This window comes from Cyprinus carpio, chromosome A17, assembly GCF_018340385.1.
Source record: "Cyprinus carpio isolate SPL01 chromosome A17, ASM1834038v1, whole genome shotgun sequence".
Lineage (NCBI taxonomy): Eukaryota > Metazoa > Chordata > Actinopteri > Cypriniformes > Cyprinidae > Cyprinus > Cyprinus carpio.
In genome coordinates this window covers 7,253,486-7,275,092 of record NC_056588.1, presented here as the reverse complement: position 1 = coordinate 7,275,092, position 21,607 = coordinate 7,253,486, and the positions used below count along the sequence as shown (strand labels likewise).

Here is a 21,607-nt window from a genome sequence, read left to right as displayed (position 1 = left end):
AAACATGTCTTGTAGCTACAGCCATCAGCGTCGCTCATGAGAGAACATAGCTGAGCTCACCGAGTTACTCTGGCACGACGGGAGAAGAGTTTGTGTGATGAGACAAATCAGTGTGACGACTCATATGTTATTTCCCTCACAATCAAAGCGAAAGAAAAAAGAAAAAACAAAAGAAACAAATCCATAGAATGTTCAGGCCATCGAATAGAGTGACCTTTCAAAGGTATAAATTGTGTTGGAAAGTAGCACTCAATGACATTTCAAACACTCGGTTGAGTCTGAGGTATCTGAAAGCTTAAACTGCAAAGAAGATAAATATACTAAGCTGGTAGCTCAACAAAATAAAAAAGAAAGACAGGCATTTTAAATGACTTATAAGATGCAATAGAATATATATATATATATATATATATATATATATATATATATATATATATATATATATAAAACTGCTGTGCGAAGTCTTCATATAATTTTATACATTATCATCAAATCAATTTTATAAAAAAAAAAAAAAAAAAAAAAAAATCACACAAACAACAAAAAAAACAAAAAAAAAAAAAAAAAACACACAAACATTTATCTTAATTATATATGAATTATATTGTATTATTTATTTACTTTATTATAAATAGAATAAATAAATAAATATTTTATATTATTTTATATATATACTATGTATAATATATGTAATTAATCTTATTTGATTTACATCATATAACACACACACACGTGTAACATGACAGACATACAGTCATAATACATATATATATATATATATATATATATATATATATATATATATATATATATATATATATATATATCAATTACACACAATTATATTCTATGTAATGATTTATATATAATTATTATATATACAGTCTAATAGTAATTGCAATATGCAAATGCTGCATTATCAATAGTAAAACATATCTTACAGTTGTGGACTTACAATCTAATAAAAATGCCGTTATCAAAACAAACATCATATTTGGAAAATCAGCACACATTTGCATCCATAAAACTATAACCAGCACACAAATTGACAGAACCATTTAAATTTCATTGCTCTCTTAATTGAAGAATTTAAGTTTGAATGAATTGTGCATTCAGCATCTAATTCTGCCACTAATGAATAGCTAATGAATAAATAGGCTGCACAGTGTTTCATTTTGTGGAATGGAACATGTAAAATCCCACTTCCATTTTATCAGACACTTGGTATTCCGGTGCTGTCGTTTCTGACTAACCACAATGGTGAAATGTTGTCTCTGATCGGCTCACCTCACAGGCAGCTGTCCTGACAAGCTCTGAGTGCTCTTTAAACCACAAAGAAAGGGCAAAAGCTAAGCAGGCTAATGGTGTGGAAACCCCACACCAGCAGTTAGTGAGGGTGGACAAGATCACACACATTGCAGCTGATTTTTGCCAGTGAGAAGCTCAGCAACTTAATTCAGATGAAAGGATAATATGAAATCAAGTATGGAAGGAAAAATGGCCTGACTGCTGTGATCAATGTTTAGGAACAGTGTTGATTTTGGTTAAACGATCATGTACGGAGGCACTAGGGGGAGTGTTTTGCTAAGAGAATGAGAGTACAGGCCTGTTCCCAGAGCGCACTGTCCCACATCTCAATGCGACTGCTGCAGTAATTATTGGTAATGCTAGTGATTTAAAAATGACACAGCAAAAGCAATTTTGCCCCAATTTGCAAAGCTAATGTTGCCTAATTAGCTCCCAAAATGAGGGTTTTTGAAGGTAAAACCTTTTTCTTTGTCTTGAGGATACTCAAGCACATTTTAGCACCTACACACAGATGTAAATGTGATAGTGTTGCCTCTAAAAAAGGACTGTCGTGGTACAAGTGATGCTATCAGACAGAATACCATCTTTTGATGTATACTAAGTAGCCAACACTTTTACTACCACGTTTTTTATACTATGGTTTAAAAAAATTATGGCAGCATAGTATTGGAAAATTAAATAAATAAAATAAAAACAATCAAACCAACCAACCAACCAACCTTTTATTTAGTTCAGGGCTTGTTTTGTGAACTAAATAGAAAATAAAAAATAAAACCAGAAGGAACTATAAATAATATACATTTTCTAATAATTATAAAATATAAATATTTTATACAATCTTATATATTATAGAAAATATTATATTATATAATTGGAATATGAAGTTTGAAATTATATATATATATATATATATATATATATATATATATATATATATATATATATATATATAAATTCAATATATACATTTCGTTATATATAGATAATTTATGTAATTTACATAATGTATTAAACTGATATTATATAAATTATATTATAATGATAGAATATTAAATAAAATATGAATTCAATTTTAAATATAAATATAATATTACATATACCTACAAATAAATATACCATATTCAAACCTTCAAGCTTCATATTTCTGTCATAGTTCACCCTGTAAGATAAACACTGCAGGAAAAGCTCCCACAATAGATAAAAGGTTTCATGAAATGTAGTACTTTGTAATCTAATGTGATGCTCCATCTCCCTTGGTGACGGATGTGTGACTGACTTTGCTGTAAATTTTGTGTTGCATTAACGCAATGCACCACGCACTCATTCTTTCAGCTGATTTAAGGCAGAGCCATGGAGGGCCGAGTGGGTCTCGCACTCGTGCACCCGCCGCCGGTACCTGCCAGTGACTGGTAATGACAGAGTAATGGGAGGGACGCGGGAAAACGGGAGGGCAACAGGGCAGAAATACGGTGCCAGCAGGAAGAGCAGATAAAGTGGCAGCAATAAAAATTATATGACTACATACATCATCCTGACAGCATATAATTTTATCTGAGAGGGCAGGGCCTTTCTGCTTGCTTTGAAATGGATGTGGTACCAGAACCCGTCTGGCGTGCACAGAGGTGCTAGAAGAGGAAAGCCTCCACATCTTCACTCACCCATAGCTCTTTCTAGATACTTGATGCTTCTCCGGGGGTTGTGGGCGTTTAATAGCATTTTACATAATGCTATATTCAATGTCCTTTTGACTTCTGTAGGAAACTTGAGAATTTCACTTTTTGGGCACTTATAGAACCCGCAGCTTTACATCTTTAGGGAGCAAGGGAGTAATTCAGTTTCAGACAATTGAAATGTGTTCTCATTTAATATAATTATAGAGGAACTTGAGTGAACCCAAAAATAGGATAATCACCATCGAGCAATTGGTAGAACCGTCTCAGCGGTAAGCAACAATTGCTTTGGTTAATGGAGAGGTGTTTGTGTGGCTTTCTTAAAGGGCCGGCCGAAAGGCCTTTTGCAAAAACCAATTACTTCTTATTCTATGCTGCCTCCCACGGTCAAACATTAGCAAAAACAGGAGGTAATTAATCCAGCGCTGTACTCACAAGAGTGCTCTGGTGTCTCAACGACAACTGGATTAATAATAAAGGAATTCTGTTTATCGCTTTACAAAGACCTGAAACAGACATCCAGGGGAATGCAGCAGGAATGGTAAACACTGGTGTACTTTCAGGGACTAAGCAGTATTGAACAAACTTAAGTGTTCTCTTGCTAACATCGTAACCTTGGAAGTGGATATACTATGGGCCTGCTATACCGTTCAAAAGTACTGGATCGTTTTGAAAGACGTCTCTCACCAAGGCTGCATTTATTTGACCAAAGTAAAAACTGAAATATTGTGAAGTATTATTTTGATGGCAAAGCTACATTTTCAGCAGCCATTACTCTAGTCTTCAGTTTCAAATGAGTCTTCAGAAATCATTCTAATATGCTGATTTGTTATTATTATCAATGTTGAAAACAGCTGTGCTGTTTAATCTTTTTGTAGAAATATGATACTTTTTTATGGATTCTGTTATGAATTAAAAATTCAAAAGTCTAAACATTATGAACACCTTTATTATCACTTTTGAACAATTTCATGCACCCTAATAAAATTTAAGGTAACACTTTAGTATAGGGACCAATTCTCTCTATTGATTAGTTGCTTATTAGCATGCATATTACTAGCATATTGGCTATTTATTAGTACTTATAATGCACATATTCTGCATGACCATATTCTCATCCTTAACCTACCCAATATCTAAACTTAACAAATACCTTACTAAGCAGTAATTAGGAATTTATTGAGGCATAATTCATAATAGTTAATTAACAGTGAGAATTGGACCTTAAAATAAAGTGTGACCAAATTTAATATTATAACATACAATTAATTTCTTTCAAATTAATGAGCCCAATTTTTTATATATTTTATTTTTATTTATTTAAAAAAAAACAGAGTGAAATTTTGTGACTTTTATTACACTACAACACTGATGATATTCTTGGAAGTATCATATAAAGAATTTCAGCACCCTGAAATATTTTGAAGTACCATCTCATAACATCAATGTACTATGGTACCACCACAGTACTTTTATTTGTATAGATCTAAATACTATGGTAAATGAATATGGTACATACCCATGGTAGCCTATAATCACAATACCATGGTCTAATAATGTTGTTTTATACTATGATAAGTAGAATAATAATACCATAGTATTCCTACAAAACCATAGTATCTTTTCTTTGAGGTACTTTTGCGTGTCATACCACAGTACATAAATTTTATAATCTTTCAGTACCACGATACCCTATATATCCAAGTACAATGGCGTTATCATGTTTTTCGTCGAGCATTTATGTTTTTACAGCATGTTAAAGATCAGAAACATTAATCTTACAAATCTCACATGCAGACATGAACTTTTGATAGGGTTTCATGAGAGGCAGACTCGGTGACAGAAGTGTTTTATCACCATGGTAACGCAGGCCCCCAGTGTTTTCAGTCAGAATGGCAGAGTCAACCTGGATCCCTCGGGGAACTTGTCAAAGGCAATCTCACACTGGCATACTGGCTCACACTGGCTTTCATCGCTTGACCAGATTAAAAAGATTATACGCCGTCTCCCTGGTTTTCTCTGAAGGTCAGCTCTGTTTAGTGTTACAGCCCTGGGTGAGCAAACATGGCAACCAGCCTTAAATCAACAGACCTGCACCAGGCAAATTGTCACGACTCACAACAGACTGGACTGAATGTCACCGCTGTTCTACAGACCGAGAAGTATTGTGTGTGAAGTCGGTCATGACAGGATAAAATGAAGAACTACGCTTTAAGCTGAGTTGACTTGACACATAAGTGGTAACGTATTTCCAACACCTGCTCTGGAACGAAGAGTCATCATCTGGGAAGTGATCACAATAATGCATTTACTTGCAGTCATATGTACAATCTTTAATACCAAATGCATTTTACATAAATAAAACTCGGAAGACATTCAGTACAAGCACGTTAGGTGTCACGCTCATAGCCTGATTCGCTTTTCCTCTTCTTATTTTTTCCTTCCTCTGATTTCTCACAGCTGTCTGTTGACAAATGTGATGCCTGTGAATCTGGAAAGGTCTGCCCAGAAGCAAGTACTTGTCGAACGGTCACATTTACCCGAGACGTCTGCAAATACCAGGAGCAAACATCCCAATCCTCTTCGGACACACTTTGGATGATGTCATCGTCCTGCACCTCCGTCTCTAGTCTCTGGCCCAGGCAGGGTGGCAGCATGTTTCCAGCCGGGGCGGAGACGATGCAGGGTACTGCGTGATAAAGTAGGCGGCTGGGTCCTGACATCACCATTATGTCACCGCTGTTCATGAACATGGCTGTGGGGCGGTCTTCCCTCTTAGTCCCGCCCAAAAGGAATACAGCAGTCTGACCAAAACTAACATTAAATGTGAGAAGCAAAAAAAGAGTTATGAATGCATTTCTTAAGATGTCTTTATGGAAAAAATGGCGCATGCATTTTATTTTTTAAGCAATATTAGACAATGACAACCTTCTGTATCTCCAATCACCAATGCTGCATTTAAGTCATGTCAGAACGATCATATTTAGTAGATGAACACTCATGAACATCACCATCATGTCATAATGACCATTATTTTGGTGGAATTGCTATTCAAACACAACAAAGAATAAGTATTGATTAAACTCTGTGGTCAACAGCCACAATTAAAGTTTTTATTTTTTATTTATTTAAAATTTTGACCAAAATCCTTCCATTTCTGCCATGAACCTTTTCTTTCTTTTTTTGTTTAATTGGTGATTTTCTTTGAGTCCTGACTATCAGACGTGGGAGCATGCATCATGGCAAAAAATATGGTATTAATTAACTAATATATTTAAATAAAGTATCCACGACTAAATTTAATTTCCCAGCATTCTCTGTGCAGCACAGAAATAATAAAATACATACACTATTGTTTAAAAGTTTGGGGTCGGTAAAATCAGTAAAACAGTAATATTGTGAAATAGTATTACAATATAAAAGGAATGTTTTCCATTTTAATATATTTTTAAATGTAATTTATTCCTTTGATGGAAAAGCTGAATTTTCACAATTATCTTAAGTGTTACATGATCATTTTAATTTTAATTTTATATCTAGTGCTCAAGAAACATTTCTTCTTCTTCTCCTTAATGTTGAAATTGTATTTTCCAGAATATTTTGATGATTAGAATGTTCAAAAGAACAGCATTTGTGTTGTCACTTTTGATAAATTTTAATGTATCCTTTCTGAATTAAAAAAAAAAACTTATTGACTTCAAACATCTGAATTGTAGTGTCGTGCATTCTTTCTTCTTCAGAATGTTGCTCTAGTTCTAAAAAGCTTCCTGTTTTTATTTGAAGCACACAACATTAAATTGCCCAGCACATCCATGTTAATTAATCCAAGCCAACTTGTCACACTCATAAGTAATATGAGTCAGCATATGGAGCCAAAATTTGAGTAAAAAAATATTCCTCACCTGAAAGATAACAAAGGTCGGGTATGGTCAAGCTCTGATTCGTCAACATGGATTCCAAGCGACGAATCAGATCGGTAGTAGTTGAGAATGCCCGCCTCTGCGTTAAAGCCAGGAAAGCCACAGGCTGCTGCCACTTTGTGAGAAAGCGAGTGAAGTTCTTTGGGGAAGGGAGTGTAGTGGTCTGGAGAGTAAGTCTGCAGAACAAAAGTATTTCAGAACACTATATCTCATTATACTATAATGGCATAAATGCCTCTTATTATGAATAATCATTTAGCAGTCACTTTTGTTCAAAGCGACTTACAGCACAGGTTAGCTCAAGGGCACAATAGCCAACCTAGATAATTAACCATCACACCCCGCCACCCTGGTGTATGAAAGCTTATTTCCACAACGGAATAAAAATTTTTTTTAAAGGTAACTTCAACTTTTTAATCGCACAACTATAAGTTTATATTTCACAAGTCAGACTTTTTTGACAATAAACTGTGATATAAACTTGTAAGTGTGAGTAAAAAAAAGTGAGATAAAAAGTCGTAAATTTCTTTTTTTTATTTTTTATTACATGGCATAAATAAGCTTCCACCCTGATTCTCTTTGATCATGAAATGTAAAAAAAAAAAAAATGGATGTTTTGTCTTTGTGGCAAAGTGCAAATATGACTTTAACATCATGACTGACATGATAAAATAGATATTTTGCAGCATTCTTTCTCCTCTGTGTCTTTTGCAGTGGGTCATTGTCAGCGGTTATGCATGAAAGTGTAATCAATGGACAATCATATGAACACAGCCTTTCTAAAGAGCTGAATTAGCAGCTTATGCGTCTGATTCGAGCGGGGTGAACGCCTCAGCCTTCAGTTCTACTTAAAGGGAGGAGGAAAGAGTCTCTGTTTAAAATTCACTGATTGCTGTCAGATGTTCGGCGGCGTCAAACTAACTTCAGAGCTAATGAATCCGGTGTGCACCTCCTAGCTGATTTAATAGGACAGAAGACTAAACACTTTTATGTAATTAGCATATAAACCAGACAGGCAGACATCAGGCCTGTACAATTAGAGATGAAATGCCCGGAAAGGAGCAAATAATGCTAAGAAGATCCAGGACAATGTTTTCTTCCTCTCTTTTTCTCTACAGCAAAAACAATAGGCTCCACAGCAATATACTTACTTTGCAAAACAATAAAATAAATCAATAAAAGTATATACTGGTATTGGTTAGACTAATTATAAAACAAACATATTATACATGCACCTTCAAAGATTTGGATTTAGATTTGTAATGTTTTTATGCTCACCAAGGCTGTATTTATTTGATACAAAAAAATAGGTAAAAACAGTAATATTGTGAAATATTATTACAATTTGAAATAACTGTTTTCTATTTTATATACTTAAAAAGTAATTTACTCCTGTGATGGCAAACGCTGAATTCTCAGCAGTCATTACTCAAGTCTTCACTGTCACATGATCCATCAGAAATCATTCTAATATGCTGAATTCATGCTCAAGAAACATTTCTTAAGTTTCTCAGTTTTGAAATTGGTTGAAATTCTTAAGATTTTTTTTAGTGGAAACTGTGAACATTTTACAGGATTCTTTAATCTCATTGTTAAATTGTTATAGTCATTGTTAAAAAATTAAAAAAAAAATGTGTTAGACGCACAGCTGAAGCTCGCTAAAAGCACATTAGAAAGTGAAAGTAGTACCTTGGAGTTCCAATCATAGTGGTAACCCAGTGTCACCCAGCGCAGCTTTTCAAGCAAAGTTTTGGGCTCTCCTTTCCCACAGCCTTTCCTCCTGCAATAATACACAGACCCATTCAGATAAGGAACAGTTGTGAGATAGATCAGGTGCAGTGCAAACCATTTATACAAATGCTTTGTGATAAAGAGACTCTAACAAACTGCAAATCCTCAAATCTACCATCTAGGTTTCAGTACAATTACCACAGACATAGCCACAAGGAAAGCGTGTATGGGGAAGAAATATGCTCAGCAGAGGAAGAAGATACTCAAAATACACATATATGACATTTGTTTTATTCAAAAAAATTGCCTAAATGCACAAAAATAACATATAATAAATTATATTCCACTAAATTGCCAATGCAAGGCAGGATCCTACCGAATAACATCGATACTTTTTTCCCAGATGTTTTCAGTCTCCACAGAAGACATATGCATATCCAGGTTACACACGTTGGGTTTCCGTGGATAGATCTTCAGACACTGCTTTACCCAGTACTGCTGAGAACCCGGCAGGAATGGGTTGCATATAAAGATAAACCCTACATTCCAACAGTAACAATATAGTTAATTTAATCCCATCAAACGTACACAGAAAGACATGGAAGATTCCAATAACAACATGTCAGGGAGTTTCAAGCAAACCCATAAAATCCTTTACATTCCGAAGAACATACAGATTGTTAATTATTCAAAAGTGTCACCAGCCTGTCTAAACCATACCTGGATATCCATGAAGACCAAATGCCCTCCAGTCTTTTACCGGCCGAAGACCAGCTTTGGAAACATCTTCCTCAATTATAGGAGCGGAATTAAGTTCACAGGTAAAAACCTTGCAAAGCAGACAATTTTAATGACTAGAAACCCAAAATTGAATTTGTGCCAAGTTCTGTTAGCATCTAATATTATACCTGATGCTAGAATTAGTCAATAAACACAGTCCACAGCCAAATTAATTAATAAATCTTAGTCATAACATATTCTAATTACTGGTAAAAAAAAAAAAATTACAATAATATACACAGTTAAGTAAAGACCTGAATATGCCAATATTCTTCAAGTCTAGATAGCTCACCTTGTTATTATAAGGTCTGGTTTATACAGGCAATCATATGTTCTAATAACTGACTAATTTCAATAATAATACTACACTGTACACAGTTTAGGAAACACTTATAGTGTCAAAGATAATGAATACGGAAATATTCTTCAAATCTGAATGGCTCACCTTGTCTTTACAAGGTTTGGAGAAATTAATGACCTCACTGAAGTCTGGAGGAGGATTTCTCCTCTTGTATTGCTTGAACAGTTTTCTAAAAGCATCTTCTCCATGCTCCGCTATGGAGGCTGCCATCTTTGCCGTCAAATTGTGACCTTTCTACTTCTGACGTCAACAATGAAAATCTTCGATTTGATTTAGATATATTTATTATATAACGTAAATAAAATAACGACTATGAACATGAAATGCATCTTAATGCAATATTTTAAGTTTCTAAACTGTGTAGGTTAATGGAATAATTTTTTTTCTTCTGGTCACGTGGTCGGGGTCACCGTCAGCTTCATTCGCAAGGACTAAACATGGCGGCGACAGCAGCAGCAGCAGGCAAGAAGGTGTTTGAAGTATTTGTGTCAAAAGTACCATGGACCATCGCAACGAGTGAGTAAAAGATCTCATTTAATCCATGGTATTACATCAGATTAAATTCATATTAAGAGTGTAAGTAAAGTCATTATCCTTACTTAACTTCGCAGCATCATTGATAGAATAGAACATAATAATGTTTTGTATGTACAACAGATAATTGTCTAATGTATGTTATTGCACTGTGTTCGGTTTCAGAGGAAGTTAAAGAATACTTCGGGCAGTTTGGCCAGGTGAAGAAGTGTCTACTGCCATTTGTAAGTACGAATGCACTAAGATGTAATGTTTCATCTTGTTAAAAGTCTGTATTGCTGAGATGAGTTCTCCCTTGTCTAACAGGATAAAGAGACAGGTTTTCATCGGGGGTTTTGCTGGATAGGGTTTACTACTGAGGAAGGACTGCAGAATGCATTACAAAAGGATCCACACATCATTGAAGGAGCAAAGGTGAGTGGGAACTAGATGAAGTAGCCATTAGATGTATCTGGTAAACATTGTAGTTTGAACATCTGCATCTAATCTCATTTTATATTTTTCTTTTAATGCAGCTCCAGGTGCAGAAAAACCGAAAGCCGTTTTCTGGAAGAAAAACAAACAAAGAAGCAGAAGACATCTGAAGAGGACATCAGAAATGATCTGATTTCAAGCATCAAGTGTCTTCAGTAACACAGAATTGTATTTATTGTGGATGTCTGGTCACTGGGCGCACTTGTTTTTCAGAAGCCTAATGAGTGTTGATTGTTGTATTGTCTAGTGTTTTTTTCTTTCTTATAAAATGTTTAATGAAATGAATCAAATAATTAAAAAAAAGATTGGAAAGTAATTTGTTGTGTTGGCTACAGATGGGTTTTCTTTGTCAGTCTACTCGTTTTGTGTGTATTTCAGCATTTTGCCTTTTACAAAACTTTTAAAGTGCTCTCTAAAAAATATTTATATTTTTTATTTATATTTATATTTTTTCCAAGAATATTTTTTTGCTATATTGGGTGAAAGTCTCTTCACATCCTCAGTGCAAACAATAATTAAAGTGATCTAAATATTTAAAAATATATATCTATCTCTGTGGAAGTCTTAAGATCGTAAAATGTTTGTCCAATCATTGTATTCGGTCCATATGCATTGATAGGATGTCTTACCTGCCTGCCAACATATATATTAGCCATCCAGCCAATGGCAAGAGTTTGGGGCGTGGCTGCTGTAGCAGACCCTCCTCCCAGAGCCAGAGTTTCTTTAGCTGGTGTGGAAAAAGAAATTCAGATTTCTTTCAATTATAGAAGTGCAAGCAAAATTTGAAGGTGGATGCGACCCAACAATAAATCCACAAAAGGAGAAAAAAAGAATCAAACAAACAAACAAAAAAAACATAAATAAAAAAAAAAAAACTACAACATTTTTTACACAAACTAGAGAAATTTTATAGAATTCATCGATTTGGGTTTCATCTATGAAACAAAGTTGCAGAGTTTCTTTTCTGCAGGCAATCTGAACTTCAAGTTAAAAGTATTCCTAATATGTTGGACCTTTTATTGAAAGTAGTAGACTAATTTTACTTGTTGAGACATGACTTCACTTTAATAGATCCTTAAGAGCTGTGTTTGTGATGTTTTAGTTGCGGGAGGTGTGACGCGAGAGAGGCGTTTGCAAAGGTTGTTTGAAGACAACCACACACACACACACACACACACACACACACATATATAAAAAAAAATAAAAAATAGTATATATATATATATATATTATATATATATATAAAAAAATAAAACAAATTCAGATGTAAAAGCCTCTAAGGAGCTTCTAAAATTTTCTTCTAAAATTAGCATTTTTATCAGGCTCCTAGGTTTAGGTTCAGTAATTTTACTTTAATGGGAATGTATAGGTCCTTTTCTATGTCAGTTATGTGAAATAAATATATAACATAAATATAGAAGCCTGATAAAAAATCTAATTTTAGAAGAAAATTTCAGAAGCCACTTAGAGGCTTTTGCATCTGAACTCTTTACTAACGTTCACTCTCTCTCTCTCTCTGTCTCTCTCTCTATAGTTGTTCTGCTAACTACATGACACTAGCAGTGCAAAAATGTCAAGAATCTAGCTTTAATTACTTTTAAATGTAATAGATGAGTGATAACTTGAGTGTTTTATGTATAGCTTATGCTATGCAAATGCACGAGACATTTAATCAGTGTTGTTAATCAGGCTGCATCTAGGATGACTTTGCTAATGTTCCGGTCACATTATCTGTCCGAGCTCATGTCATCTTAAATCTCGTCACGCTCCATCACCCTGTCCTGTCCTCTTCACCTGAAAGAAACACTGTATATAATGTGTTTACCTTCTAAAATAGATTTGTAGCCTGAGGTTCCCTGTAAGAAGAATGTGGTTGATTTTTATTTATTTTTTTGCTGTGAGCATCTGCTCAGTCATATCATTTAATTGAAAAAAAAAAGGATATGGTCATTAATTTTTGAGCTTACATCCACTTACCATAATTTAATGTTGTGGTACTTATCTGAAAATGTTAAAATTAGGTTTCAACCATGAGAATGTATTTTTGTAAGAAAATAAATCACAGCTGTGTTAGTTTCTTACATGGAAGGCACGCTTGAAAATAGATTAATACCTTGAAATATTTAATATTTAAGGTTAATTTAATTTTTAATTGGCATATATGGGTATTTTTCACTAGTGATTGAATATAATTGTAAACTTCAATAACCATGATGCATTGCGCGTCACGCACGTTGCGTTGTCAACAGATACGCCAGAGTTTAAAGGTCACAGAGCGACACCGGTTAGCGGATGACAGCCAATGAAGGTAAATCAGTCACCTGTTCTGTAATTCTCTGAAAATACAACATTAGTCACAGTTATTAACTCAGACATCATGCAATAAAACGGTGGCGGTCATTTTGTTATATTCTCGCTGTGTGTTACGCAAGCGCTTGTGTAACAAACAATATTTGTGATACTGATGTTATGAATGACACCGGTTCACTCGTGTTTCGATTTCCTTTGTTTAAACTATGTAGTGGTGGTATTTCATTTACCTCATTCATAAATTTCATAAATATCTAAATATTGCTTCAGTTGCTTAAACCGGTTCATTTATTAGTTTTCATAACCATCTCACATGTAAACCAATGACGCCACAAACTTGGTGCCACGCCCCCAATACTTTAACAGCAGCAAATTAATTTAATCAAAGTAACCAACACTTTATTAGTGAATACTAAGTATCGTTTACTATTATTTTTAAAAAATATGTTAGTATATCATTCATGGTTTATTTGTTGTTTACATACTGTGTGTGGGAAGGCATATGACTAGAGTCATTATGATAAATTCAATGATCAGTTAAAGTATAACATTGGTTTGTGTGTGTTTTTTAAATTAAGCTGATGTTTTGAGTGTAGTTACTACAGGGGCAGCTGCTCAGTGATGATGTTGATGGATCTCTGTCTTTTTGCAGCTCCTCACATGGCTGTTCGTCTACTGTAGGTATCATCTGTTGCCACTTAAGTGTTTGCATCGTCAGGATTTACTTGTCCAGCAAAAATGTGGACTTCAATTATCTCAGCATCATCAGATTTGGGAGGGAAGTTGCGACAGTAAATATGATGTTTTTTTTTTTTTCATTTAATGCTTTGAATTCATTAAACTTTGAAAACTTTTAAATAATAATTATTACTTTTATATTAAATGATTTATTAAATATTAAATGTATATTAAATACTTTTAAATAGTTGTGTTTGAATCACAGCAAGTAAATGACTTTAAAAAAAATATCTAAAGTAAAATGCAAATACAGCATATTTTAAATGTATTGTCCTGTCCAGTGTTACTTTAAAAAACATATATATATATATATTTTTTTTTTAAATGTATTGTTCTGTGTCCAGTATGCAGATTTTTATTCAGAGTTTTCTTTGTCTCTGAAATGAATGTTTTCAGACGGCTGTCATCAGTTTTGACTACCTCACCACTCTCAGAAACAGTATGGGACAGAGGAGTACTGGGCTGTCAAATCAAAGGTAAAACTTTTTGTCTTGATGGTGATAGGTTTTATCTGCTGTGTGGACTGTTTTCGTTTTTATTTCATTTTTGGGGGCTTTTGCACTTATTTTATAGGAAAGTGGAGTGTAGCCAGAAAAGAAGGGGTCCCTGGGCTCTGACATGGACATTTTTCTTGAAAATCCTTATAGAGATTAATGGGTACTTTTGCCATAGAGTGCACTAAATATGTGCTGCTTCTATGATTTGCTTGGTTTGCTACCAAGAGATCCAGAAAAGGGCTGAACAATCAAAACTTGCATTGTTTCAGGAGCCACTATGGGTATATAATTAATGATATAAGCGGAGTACATTTCAGGAATATTTATTGTAATGTTCCACTCTCTCATAAGAATTTTGTGTTGCATTCTACATGATTTTTAGTCATAATCTTACACTGGACCACAAAACTAGTCATAAGGGTCAATTTATCGAAATTCATAAATTTATACAGTACATCATCTGAAAGCTGAATAAATAAGCTTTCCATTGATGTATGGTTTGTTAGGATCGGACAATATTTGGCTGAGATACAACTATTTGAAAATCTGGAATCTGAGGGTGCAAAAAATAAAAATATTGAGAAAATCGCCTTTAAAGTTGTTCAAATGAATTCTTAGCAATACATATTACCAATCAAAAATTAAGTATTAATATATTTACAGTAGGAAATTTACAAAATATCTTCATGGAACATGATCTTTACTTAATATCCTAATGATTTTTGGCATAAAAGAAAAATCAATAATTTTGACCCACACAATGTATTTTTAGCTATTGCTACAAATATACCCCAGCGACTTAGACTGGTTTTGTGGTCCAGGGTCACATATATATTGTGTGTGTACATGCAATCTTTAATTACATGTAGTTTTAATAAGCAATCATATTTTAATAAATGTCATCCAAGCCAGCACATTACTCAATCTAATATGATGGCATGAAAGTCAATGATCAACATGAAGTCTCATTATTTAAACATTGATCATGCTTTCAAAACACACCATTAAATTAAAATATCTTTAAACACCCTTGACAGTCTACCTTGCTGTTTGTAGGATCATAGCTGCAAATGCCAGGCAATAATTCTTCTGCCATTTCCATCGCTGTGTCTCAAAGGCCATTTGAACAGCTCCGTCAGGTACAGTTAAACAGCTGGAGCAGGGAAAGGCTGCAGACTCTCACCTGTGTGTGTGAGTCTGAGTGCTGGAGGGAAGCGCTGAACCCTGAAGAGCAGGGTCCGAGCCAGATGCACTCTCTGCCAGGCCTGGGTGTGGAGGATAGGGTGCTGTTCTCTATCCCCCTCGGGGCCCGCAGTCAAGCCTGGCTACACACGCTGATTAGAATTAATGCAGGCCCCTGATTTAATATAGAGGAGAGATTTGGCTTCTAATTATTCTCTCACTAGGCGATTCAGTTCACTGGTCTCAGGTTGTTTCGGATCATTCTTACTTAGATGTTTTCCAGTTACTGTTTTTCTGCATTATGGACAAATTAACAGGTTTAAAAGTCTGAAATAGTGAACACCTAAGCATCTTTGGGGTAGGTTGGGGGTGTTAATCTACTGTGATATTACCATGTTTTTTTTGGACATGATACTATGGTAATACCATGTTTTTCTGTACATTTACCATGTCACAATATTTTTGAAATATGCCATAGTAAAGCCACTGTATATTTTGCATTATCATGGAGTACCATGACAAAACCATAGTAATTGAATATTGTAATAATTTAGTACCATAGTATTTAGTTCAATTAATTAATCTGACATGTCACTGTAACCAGGCACACAATATCACTTTTGTGTATGGATTTTAATAACTGGAGATATTGTTAAATCAGAATTGAAGTTTGAACTAAATTTAAAATTATTAAAACTTTTTTTGGCAAATTTTCCCACTTTTGAATAAATATTACCAGGCATATAGTTTGTTATGTGTATTAATAAATACCAGCTACATTTTAATGCATAACTTCATAATCATGTTGCAGGTAATTGAATCATCAGTGTTTAGTGTATCAAGGTTCTGGCTAGTGTTTTGGATTCATGTTCGTAATATACTAATTCAAATTACAGGGAACTAGAGAGTGGAATAAGACATATACTTGTAGTTTGGTATCACCACATTTGCATATTTTCATGTTTCAGCTCTAAAATTTGTGAGGGAGGAGGGTTTTTGGGAGGCAGTGGATGTTTTGCAGAAGGACAAGCATGTCTCATTGCTCCATGAGAACAGTGCAAGGGATCATGGGGGAGCTCCCAGGTGTTGCGGCTCTGTAATGGCCACAGCGTGTGACTCATGTAATGGGGGCGTTTCACGCAGTTAACCATGCCTCTGCTCTCTGCAGACCAGACCACCTGCTCTTTGTGCCTACCAAGTGATTTCCATCTCCGCTATTAAATCACTACTCACTTTTGTGTCATGTAATGATTGCTGAGATTCTAGACAGTTTTACTTTTTGCACTTTATAATAACCATGTTAACATGAACGTTAGTTTAATTTTTTTTAAAATAAATTAATACTTTTATTCAGCAAGGATACATAAAATTAAATTGAATTGTTTTAAACACTGATAATGATAAGAAATGTTTCTTTAGCATCAAATCAACATATTAGAAGATCATGTGACACTAAAGACTTGTGTATTGGCTGTTGAAAATTTAAATTTGCCATCACAGGAATTGCATTTTATTATAGGAAATAGTAATTTTACATTTAAACAATATTTCACAAAATTACTGCTTCTACTGTATTTTCAATCAAATAAATATATGAGACATCTTTAAAAATCCTATAGACCCCAAACCTTTGAATTGAAGTGTATTTTAAAGTGAAATGCCAAAAAAATAGTGTTATATTGAGGATGTTACTTTTGTTATTACAAAGATTTTGTCCATTTGATTAGTAATATCAGTATTTTTTTAACTAATCAAAACTCATCTGTTTAGCTTTGCCTTTATATTGAATGAGTACTGTGCAATGTCCGAACTGATTGCACTATATTTTATGTATAATCATTTTCTATTCTTAACTGTTTTAAACTTATTTTAAACCTCTTAAATCAATATTTAAATCATTTTCAAAGTTTTTAAATTCCTATTATTGTTGTGATTATTATTATTATTATTATTATTATTATTATCTTTTCTTTTATGTGAAGCACTTTGAATTACTTTTGTGTATGAAATGTGCTATATAAATAAACTTGCCTTGCCTTGCCTAATAGAATTGAGTAGATTATGAAAAATTGTTTTAATTGGTGGGCTGAAAAATAGGGCTTGAGGAGGTTGTTACATTTTGATCAAGCTTGATTCTATGCCATGTTGAACAGCTCATTAAACAGAATAAATAATTTAACCCGTTCAGCTGAATAGATCATTAAAGTATATTCAAATATGATCAGTTTTGTTACATTGAAGTACATTCAAATATGATCAGTTTTTAGAATGTTTATATTAAGGCCAACAATTGATTTCAATGGCTTTGAAGATAATTTAAAAAACGTTTTATTGTGGCAAATGAGTAAAGCATTAAATAGATGAAAAGTGGCTTTAAAGTTGAATATTTAATTTGATTTATTTCCATATCATTCAACATAAGCCTAAATGCTGACAGTCTACAGCAATCAGTTTGGTCTTTTAAAAATGTGATTTGACAGATGTTTTGACCATTGAGTCCATTAGCTGTTGTCTTCTGCACTAAATATCCCAATTCTTGAAACACAATTCGGCTTGATATCTAAGACCTATAGATCTGACAGTCCCCTGCTTCTTCCGTCATATAATCTTTGCTGTTAGATATTGCATGATAGATTTGCATGCATTTCCCCCTGTTTTTCCCACTGTGCTGACACATAATTAGTAGTCAAAGGTGGCAAAATTGACTACTTAAAAAGTATTCTTGGGGAGTCCACAGTTGGTGTTTCTTGTATAGATGCTTTTGGCCCTTTTAACAGCTGATTTCTCCTGATAATGTATTCTATGAATAGTAAGGAAAAACACTTTTCTCTGAAATGTCAGTGTGGCTCCATTGAAAGAAGCCCAGACGTGAGAGCCAGATGAGAGAGTTTACATCTGTTACCTGCTTTTGGGAAGAGCACCGGAGAACATTGGCGTCATCCAAACTCCAGCCTGCAGTGCCTTTGTAACTTATAATTCATTTTTTAGTTGCAGATGCTATTTTCATTTTCTTCCTTTTTGAAGTAGAAGAACCATTTAAAGAGTTGGTACTTGTAAGTGGTTCATTAAAATTTAATTTCAGACTAATTAAAATGGCATTTGATAATTTGTTTCAGCTGACAAATGTTTTTAATGATGGACATAAATTCACTCAATAAATTTTATGTATAAATCCATGCTGACAAGCAGAGGGAAATTTCTTTGCATTAATTCATAATTTTATTGGTCTCAGACAATTATTTATAGTGAATATTTATCATTTATTATACTTTTAATTATTATATTTATTAAGTAAAGTAACTGATTAAATCATTTATGAGTTAAATTGATAAAAGAGTGGCTCTGAACTGTTGTGTCATAACCAATTTTGGGATAAAACTATACTTAAAGCAAATAATAAAATAAAAAATAAAAAATGCAGTTAAACATAATAATCTCGCATAATAGCTAAATATATAGACATTAACTTTTAATTGTTGAGTTGATTTGGTTACTTTTTTATTATTATTAATATTTATTTACACTTTGCAGTTGGAGTTTAAAACGACTTCCAGCAGCAGTTATAGTACCTAAACCACAAGACTGAATGTGAGTCTGGCAACTAGAGCCACCTCCCTCCCCTCCAAGTCTCTCAAAAACTATCATGTAGAAACTGCAGGATATCACAGCGAGACAAGCTGCTCTCTGGCCTGCTTTGATTACGGCATATGGACGCCCGCAGTTTTAGACGACAACACCGGTGGCACGCAGAGCTGTAGTGATGCTGAATAATGCATGCACTCAAAGTTGGAGGGCAGGTGTACCATGCGCTGCCGCTGTCAGACGGGCATCGGAGCACAAACGGATGTAATCTGTTTTCACTGATGCTGAGAGGCTCTGCTGTAAAATGCACTTTTTCTTCCCATTGCTCAGAAAATAGTCTAGATAGTCTACCCTGATCTCCTACCCTGTGTGGGGTCTTTATTGAGGAGAGGATATGTGTCCTATCGTGGCTGACTGATTACCCTCTGAACAGTCTGAGATGATGTGAATCATTGTGTCAGTATCATAGATCTAACGTCAAAGCATCGAAATCTGTCAGAATCCACTCTGTAAATGAATGGTTCTGAACTGGCGTGTCATGACCCATTTTGGGATATAACTATACTGAAAGCAAAAAAATAAAAATAAAATAAATGCAGTTAAACATATAATCTCAAATCATAGCTAAATATATACAGTACAAGACATTAACTTTTAATGTTTCATTTTTGATTTTGTGTTTATTTGTTTTTTAACTGATTATAGGATGATATGAACCAGAAAGCTACAGCACAAAAAACTTGAAAAAAGTTGTATTGTTGAATTTAGCTTCGGTACATTTGCATTGCTTTTGCATGCATTTTGGGTCAATCAGTTAAATTGGTGAATTAAATTATTTATCCTGTAAACGTTGTGTTGATGCTTACTTATGATTTTAATCGGTAAATTAAATATAAGGGATGCACAATATTGGATTTTTGCTGATATTTTTCAGCTCATTTTGGCCGATAGCCATTGCCGATACCAATATATTTCCTTTTGTTCAGAAATAACACCAAATCTCCTGTGCAGAGATTATAAGCAATTTATTCTACAATTCTGTTTACTTGTTAGAATTAAATAAACAATAATGAATTTATTTTATAATGACAGTACACTGAAAGCCTTGAAAATAACTATAATTCAATCACTGCATTTCTTTTCCCAGACAGATGCAGTGGTAACCGATTCCGATAATGTTCTGTTTGGCAAAAGGCATATCACTGTCCTTAAGTTATCCAAGGCTGTTTTCAAAGTCGACTGTGTGATTTTTCACTTATTTAAGGATGACTGAGCATCATCCTCTATACCCCAGAGAGTTTGTCTGAACAGTGATATGAAGTCACTGTTTTGTTTATAGGTTAATTTTCTGTTGTTGTTGGTATTTTGTTTGCGTATGTGCGTCTTTGCATTTTTCACTTGTATGTTTGTTTATGTGTGTAGAAGTGTGATAGTTTGCAGAGGTCTCAAAGTCCTTGACCAGCCCTCACGGAGCATTTGCACAGCAGATTAGACTTCAGTGAGGGCTTATTCCACATGACTTCTCCCAGAGAAGCCGAAACGTCCTCCTCATGACCCTCCTGCTGAAGCGGAGCGCTACCTGGGTCTGAGAGACTGATTACAGGGTTAGAGCAGCTATAGCTCACAGAAGCAGAAAGGACATTGGTGGACATTTTCTGTCATTGCCATCATGTTATCTTTGCTAAAGACTACATTGATAAGGTTACTGCTACAGTTAGTTCTCAAACCTGATCTCCAGCTGGCCCTGGGGGTCCAGTTAAACACAAAAAGCAGGATGTTGGGGGTGTGCTTTGGGTCGTGATCTATCCTTGAACATTCAAAAAAACCTCAGAAGTGGCACCCCGTTGATGAAGCTCCGCTGTAGCCGAGACTTCCTTATTCTGGTGAGCTGCAAGAAAGAGGATTGACAGTAATCTGATTGTGGGAAAAATGGAATTTGGATTGAGTTTGGCTTGGCTCATTCTTTTAAGGGAAAACACTCACATGTCGATGTGAGAAAGCAGTCTTTTCCCACTTCCCTTCTTTTCACTTTCACTCTAGAACCGTTCCCTTCCTCCTTGTCTAAATGATTAATCTGTTCCTCGCACAGGATGTTGTTCCAAGCAAGTCAGCGTCTTGGCTTGTAGTATTGGAGAGAAAAACAAGCCTGCAGTGTTTGTTGGCAGAGACTTTAACAAAATCAGAAACAGCCACTCTAACAGAATGTGGCCGAGGTGCTATAATAATGTTTTTCTTCTCCTGAAGGAGTGACTGGTTTCTGGTGAGTCCATAAATGTGATTCTTTGCGCTTCAGTATAACCAAACAGTTTTATGCAACGTGTGTGTTTGGGATCGCAGCCTTATTGACAAGGCCACCTGTTACGCCATGTTCCAACCCACCAGTCTCTCTTCTCTGCCACCAACTTGGAGTACCATGCTAATCGCGATGATGTAATAGATCACAGGCGTGTAGGAAAGCACCTATCATACGGGGGCCGGTAATGAAATGCTGGCCGTATCACTGGATGATTAATGTGCAGG

The 21,607-nt window shown here is 34.6% G+C and overlaps 2 protein-coding genes, 1 long non-coding RNA gene and 1 pseudogene across 3 annotated transcripts in view; 2 read left to right on the top strand and 2 right to left on the bottom strand.

Annotated features, from left to right (window-relative positions):
- Window positions 1–5,269: 5,269 nt before the first annotated feature.
- Window positions 5,270–10,104, bottom strand: LOC109048982 (nucleic acid dioxygenase ALKBH1-like). Its single transcript, XM_019066648.2, has 6 exons — window positions 9,855–10,104; window positions 9,350–9,458; window positions 9,006–9,168; window positions 8,588–8,678; window positions 6,881–7,074; window positions 5,270–5,792 (listed from the first exon to the last, which is right to left on the bottom strand). The coding sequence occupies exons 1-6, from the start codon at window positions 9,978–9,980 to the stop codon at window positions 5,369–5,371; spliced, it is 1,107 nt and encodes a 368-aa protein (XP_018922193.2). The 5' UTR covers window positions 9,981–10,104; the 3' UTR covers window positions 5,270–5,368.
- A 53-nt stretch (window positions 10,105–10,157) lies between these two features.
- LOC109048985 (SRA stem-loop-interacting RNA-binding protein, mitochondrial-like) lies at window positions 10,158–11,094 on the top strand. Its single transcript, XM_019066652.2, has 4 exons — window positions 10,158–10,286; window positions 10,470–10,528; window positions 10,611–10,718; window positions 10,820–11,094. The coding sequence occupies exons 1-4, from the start codon at window positions 10,208–10,210 to the stop codon at window positions 10,886–10,888; spliced, it is 315 nt and encodes a 104-aa protein (XP_018922197.1). The 5' UTR covers window positions 10,158–10,207; the 3' UTR covers window positions 10,889–11,094.
- A 280-nt stretch (window positions 11,095–11,374) lies between these two features.
- LOC122148138 overlaps window positions 11,375–21,607 on the bottom strand; it is a 34,470-nt gene continuing 24,237 nt past the window's right edge. Inside the window, exon 3 of the long non-coding RNA XR_006162112.1 lies at window positions 11,375–11,505. This is a non-coding gene — a long non-coding RNA (uncharacterized LOC122148138). The remainder of the gene's footprint in view (window positions 11,506–21,607) is intronic.
- LOC109110844 overlaps window positions 13,749–21,607 on the top strand; it is a 101,307-nt pseudogene continuing 93,448 nt past the window's right edge.

Bases quoted from the DNA above. Each gene is read 5' to 3' on its own strand.
- LOC109048982 (XM_019066648.2), bottom strand. From the start codon at position 9,980: ATGGCAGCCTCCATAGCGGAGCATGGAGAAGATGCTTTTAGAAAACTG. The intron at 9,459-9,854 runs GTGAGCCATTCA...CTGCTTTGCAAG, and splicing joins CCAAACCTTGTAAAGACAAG to GTTTTTACCTGTGAACTTAA. The intron at 7,075-8,587 runs GTACTACTTTCA...TTTGTTCTGCAG, and splicing joins ACTATGATTGGAACTCCAAG to ACTTACTCTCCAGACCACTA.
- LOC109048985 (XM_019066652.2), top strand. From the start codon at position 10,208: ATGGCGGCGACAGCAGCAGCAGCAGGCAAGAAGGTGTTTGAAGTATTT. The intron at 10,529-10,610 runs GTAAGTACGAAT...CTTGTCTAACAG, and splicing joins AGAAGTGTCTACTGCCATTT to GATAAAGAGACAGGTTTTCA. The intron at 10,719-10,819 runs GTGAGTGGGAAC...CTTTTAATGCAG, and splicing joins ACATCATTGAAGGAGCAAAG to CTCCAGGTGCAGAAAAACCG.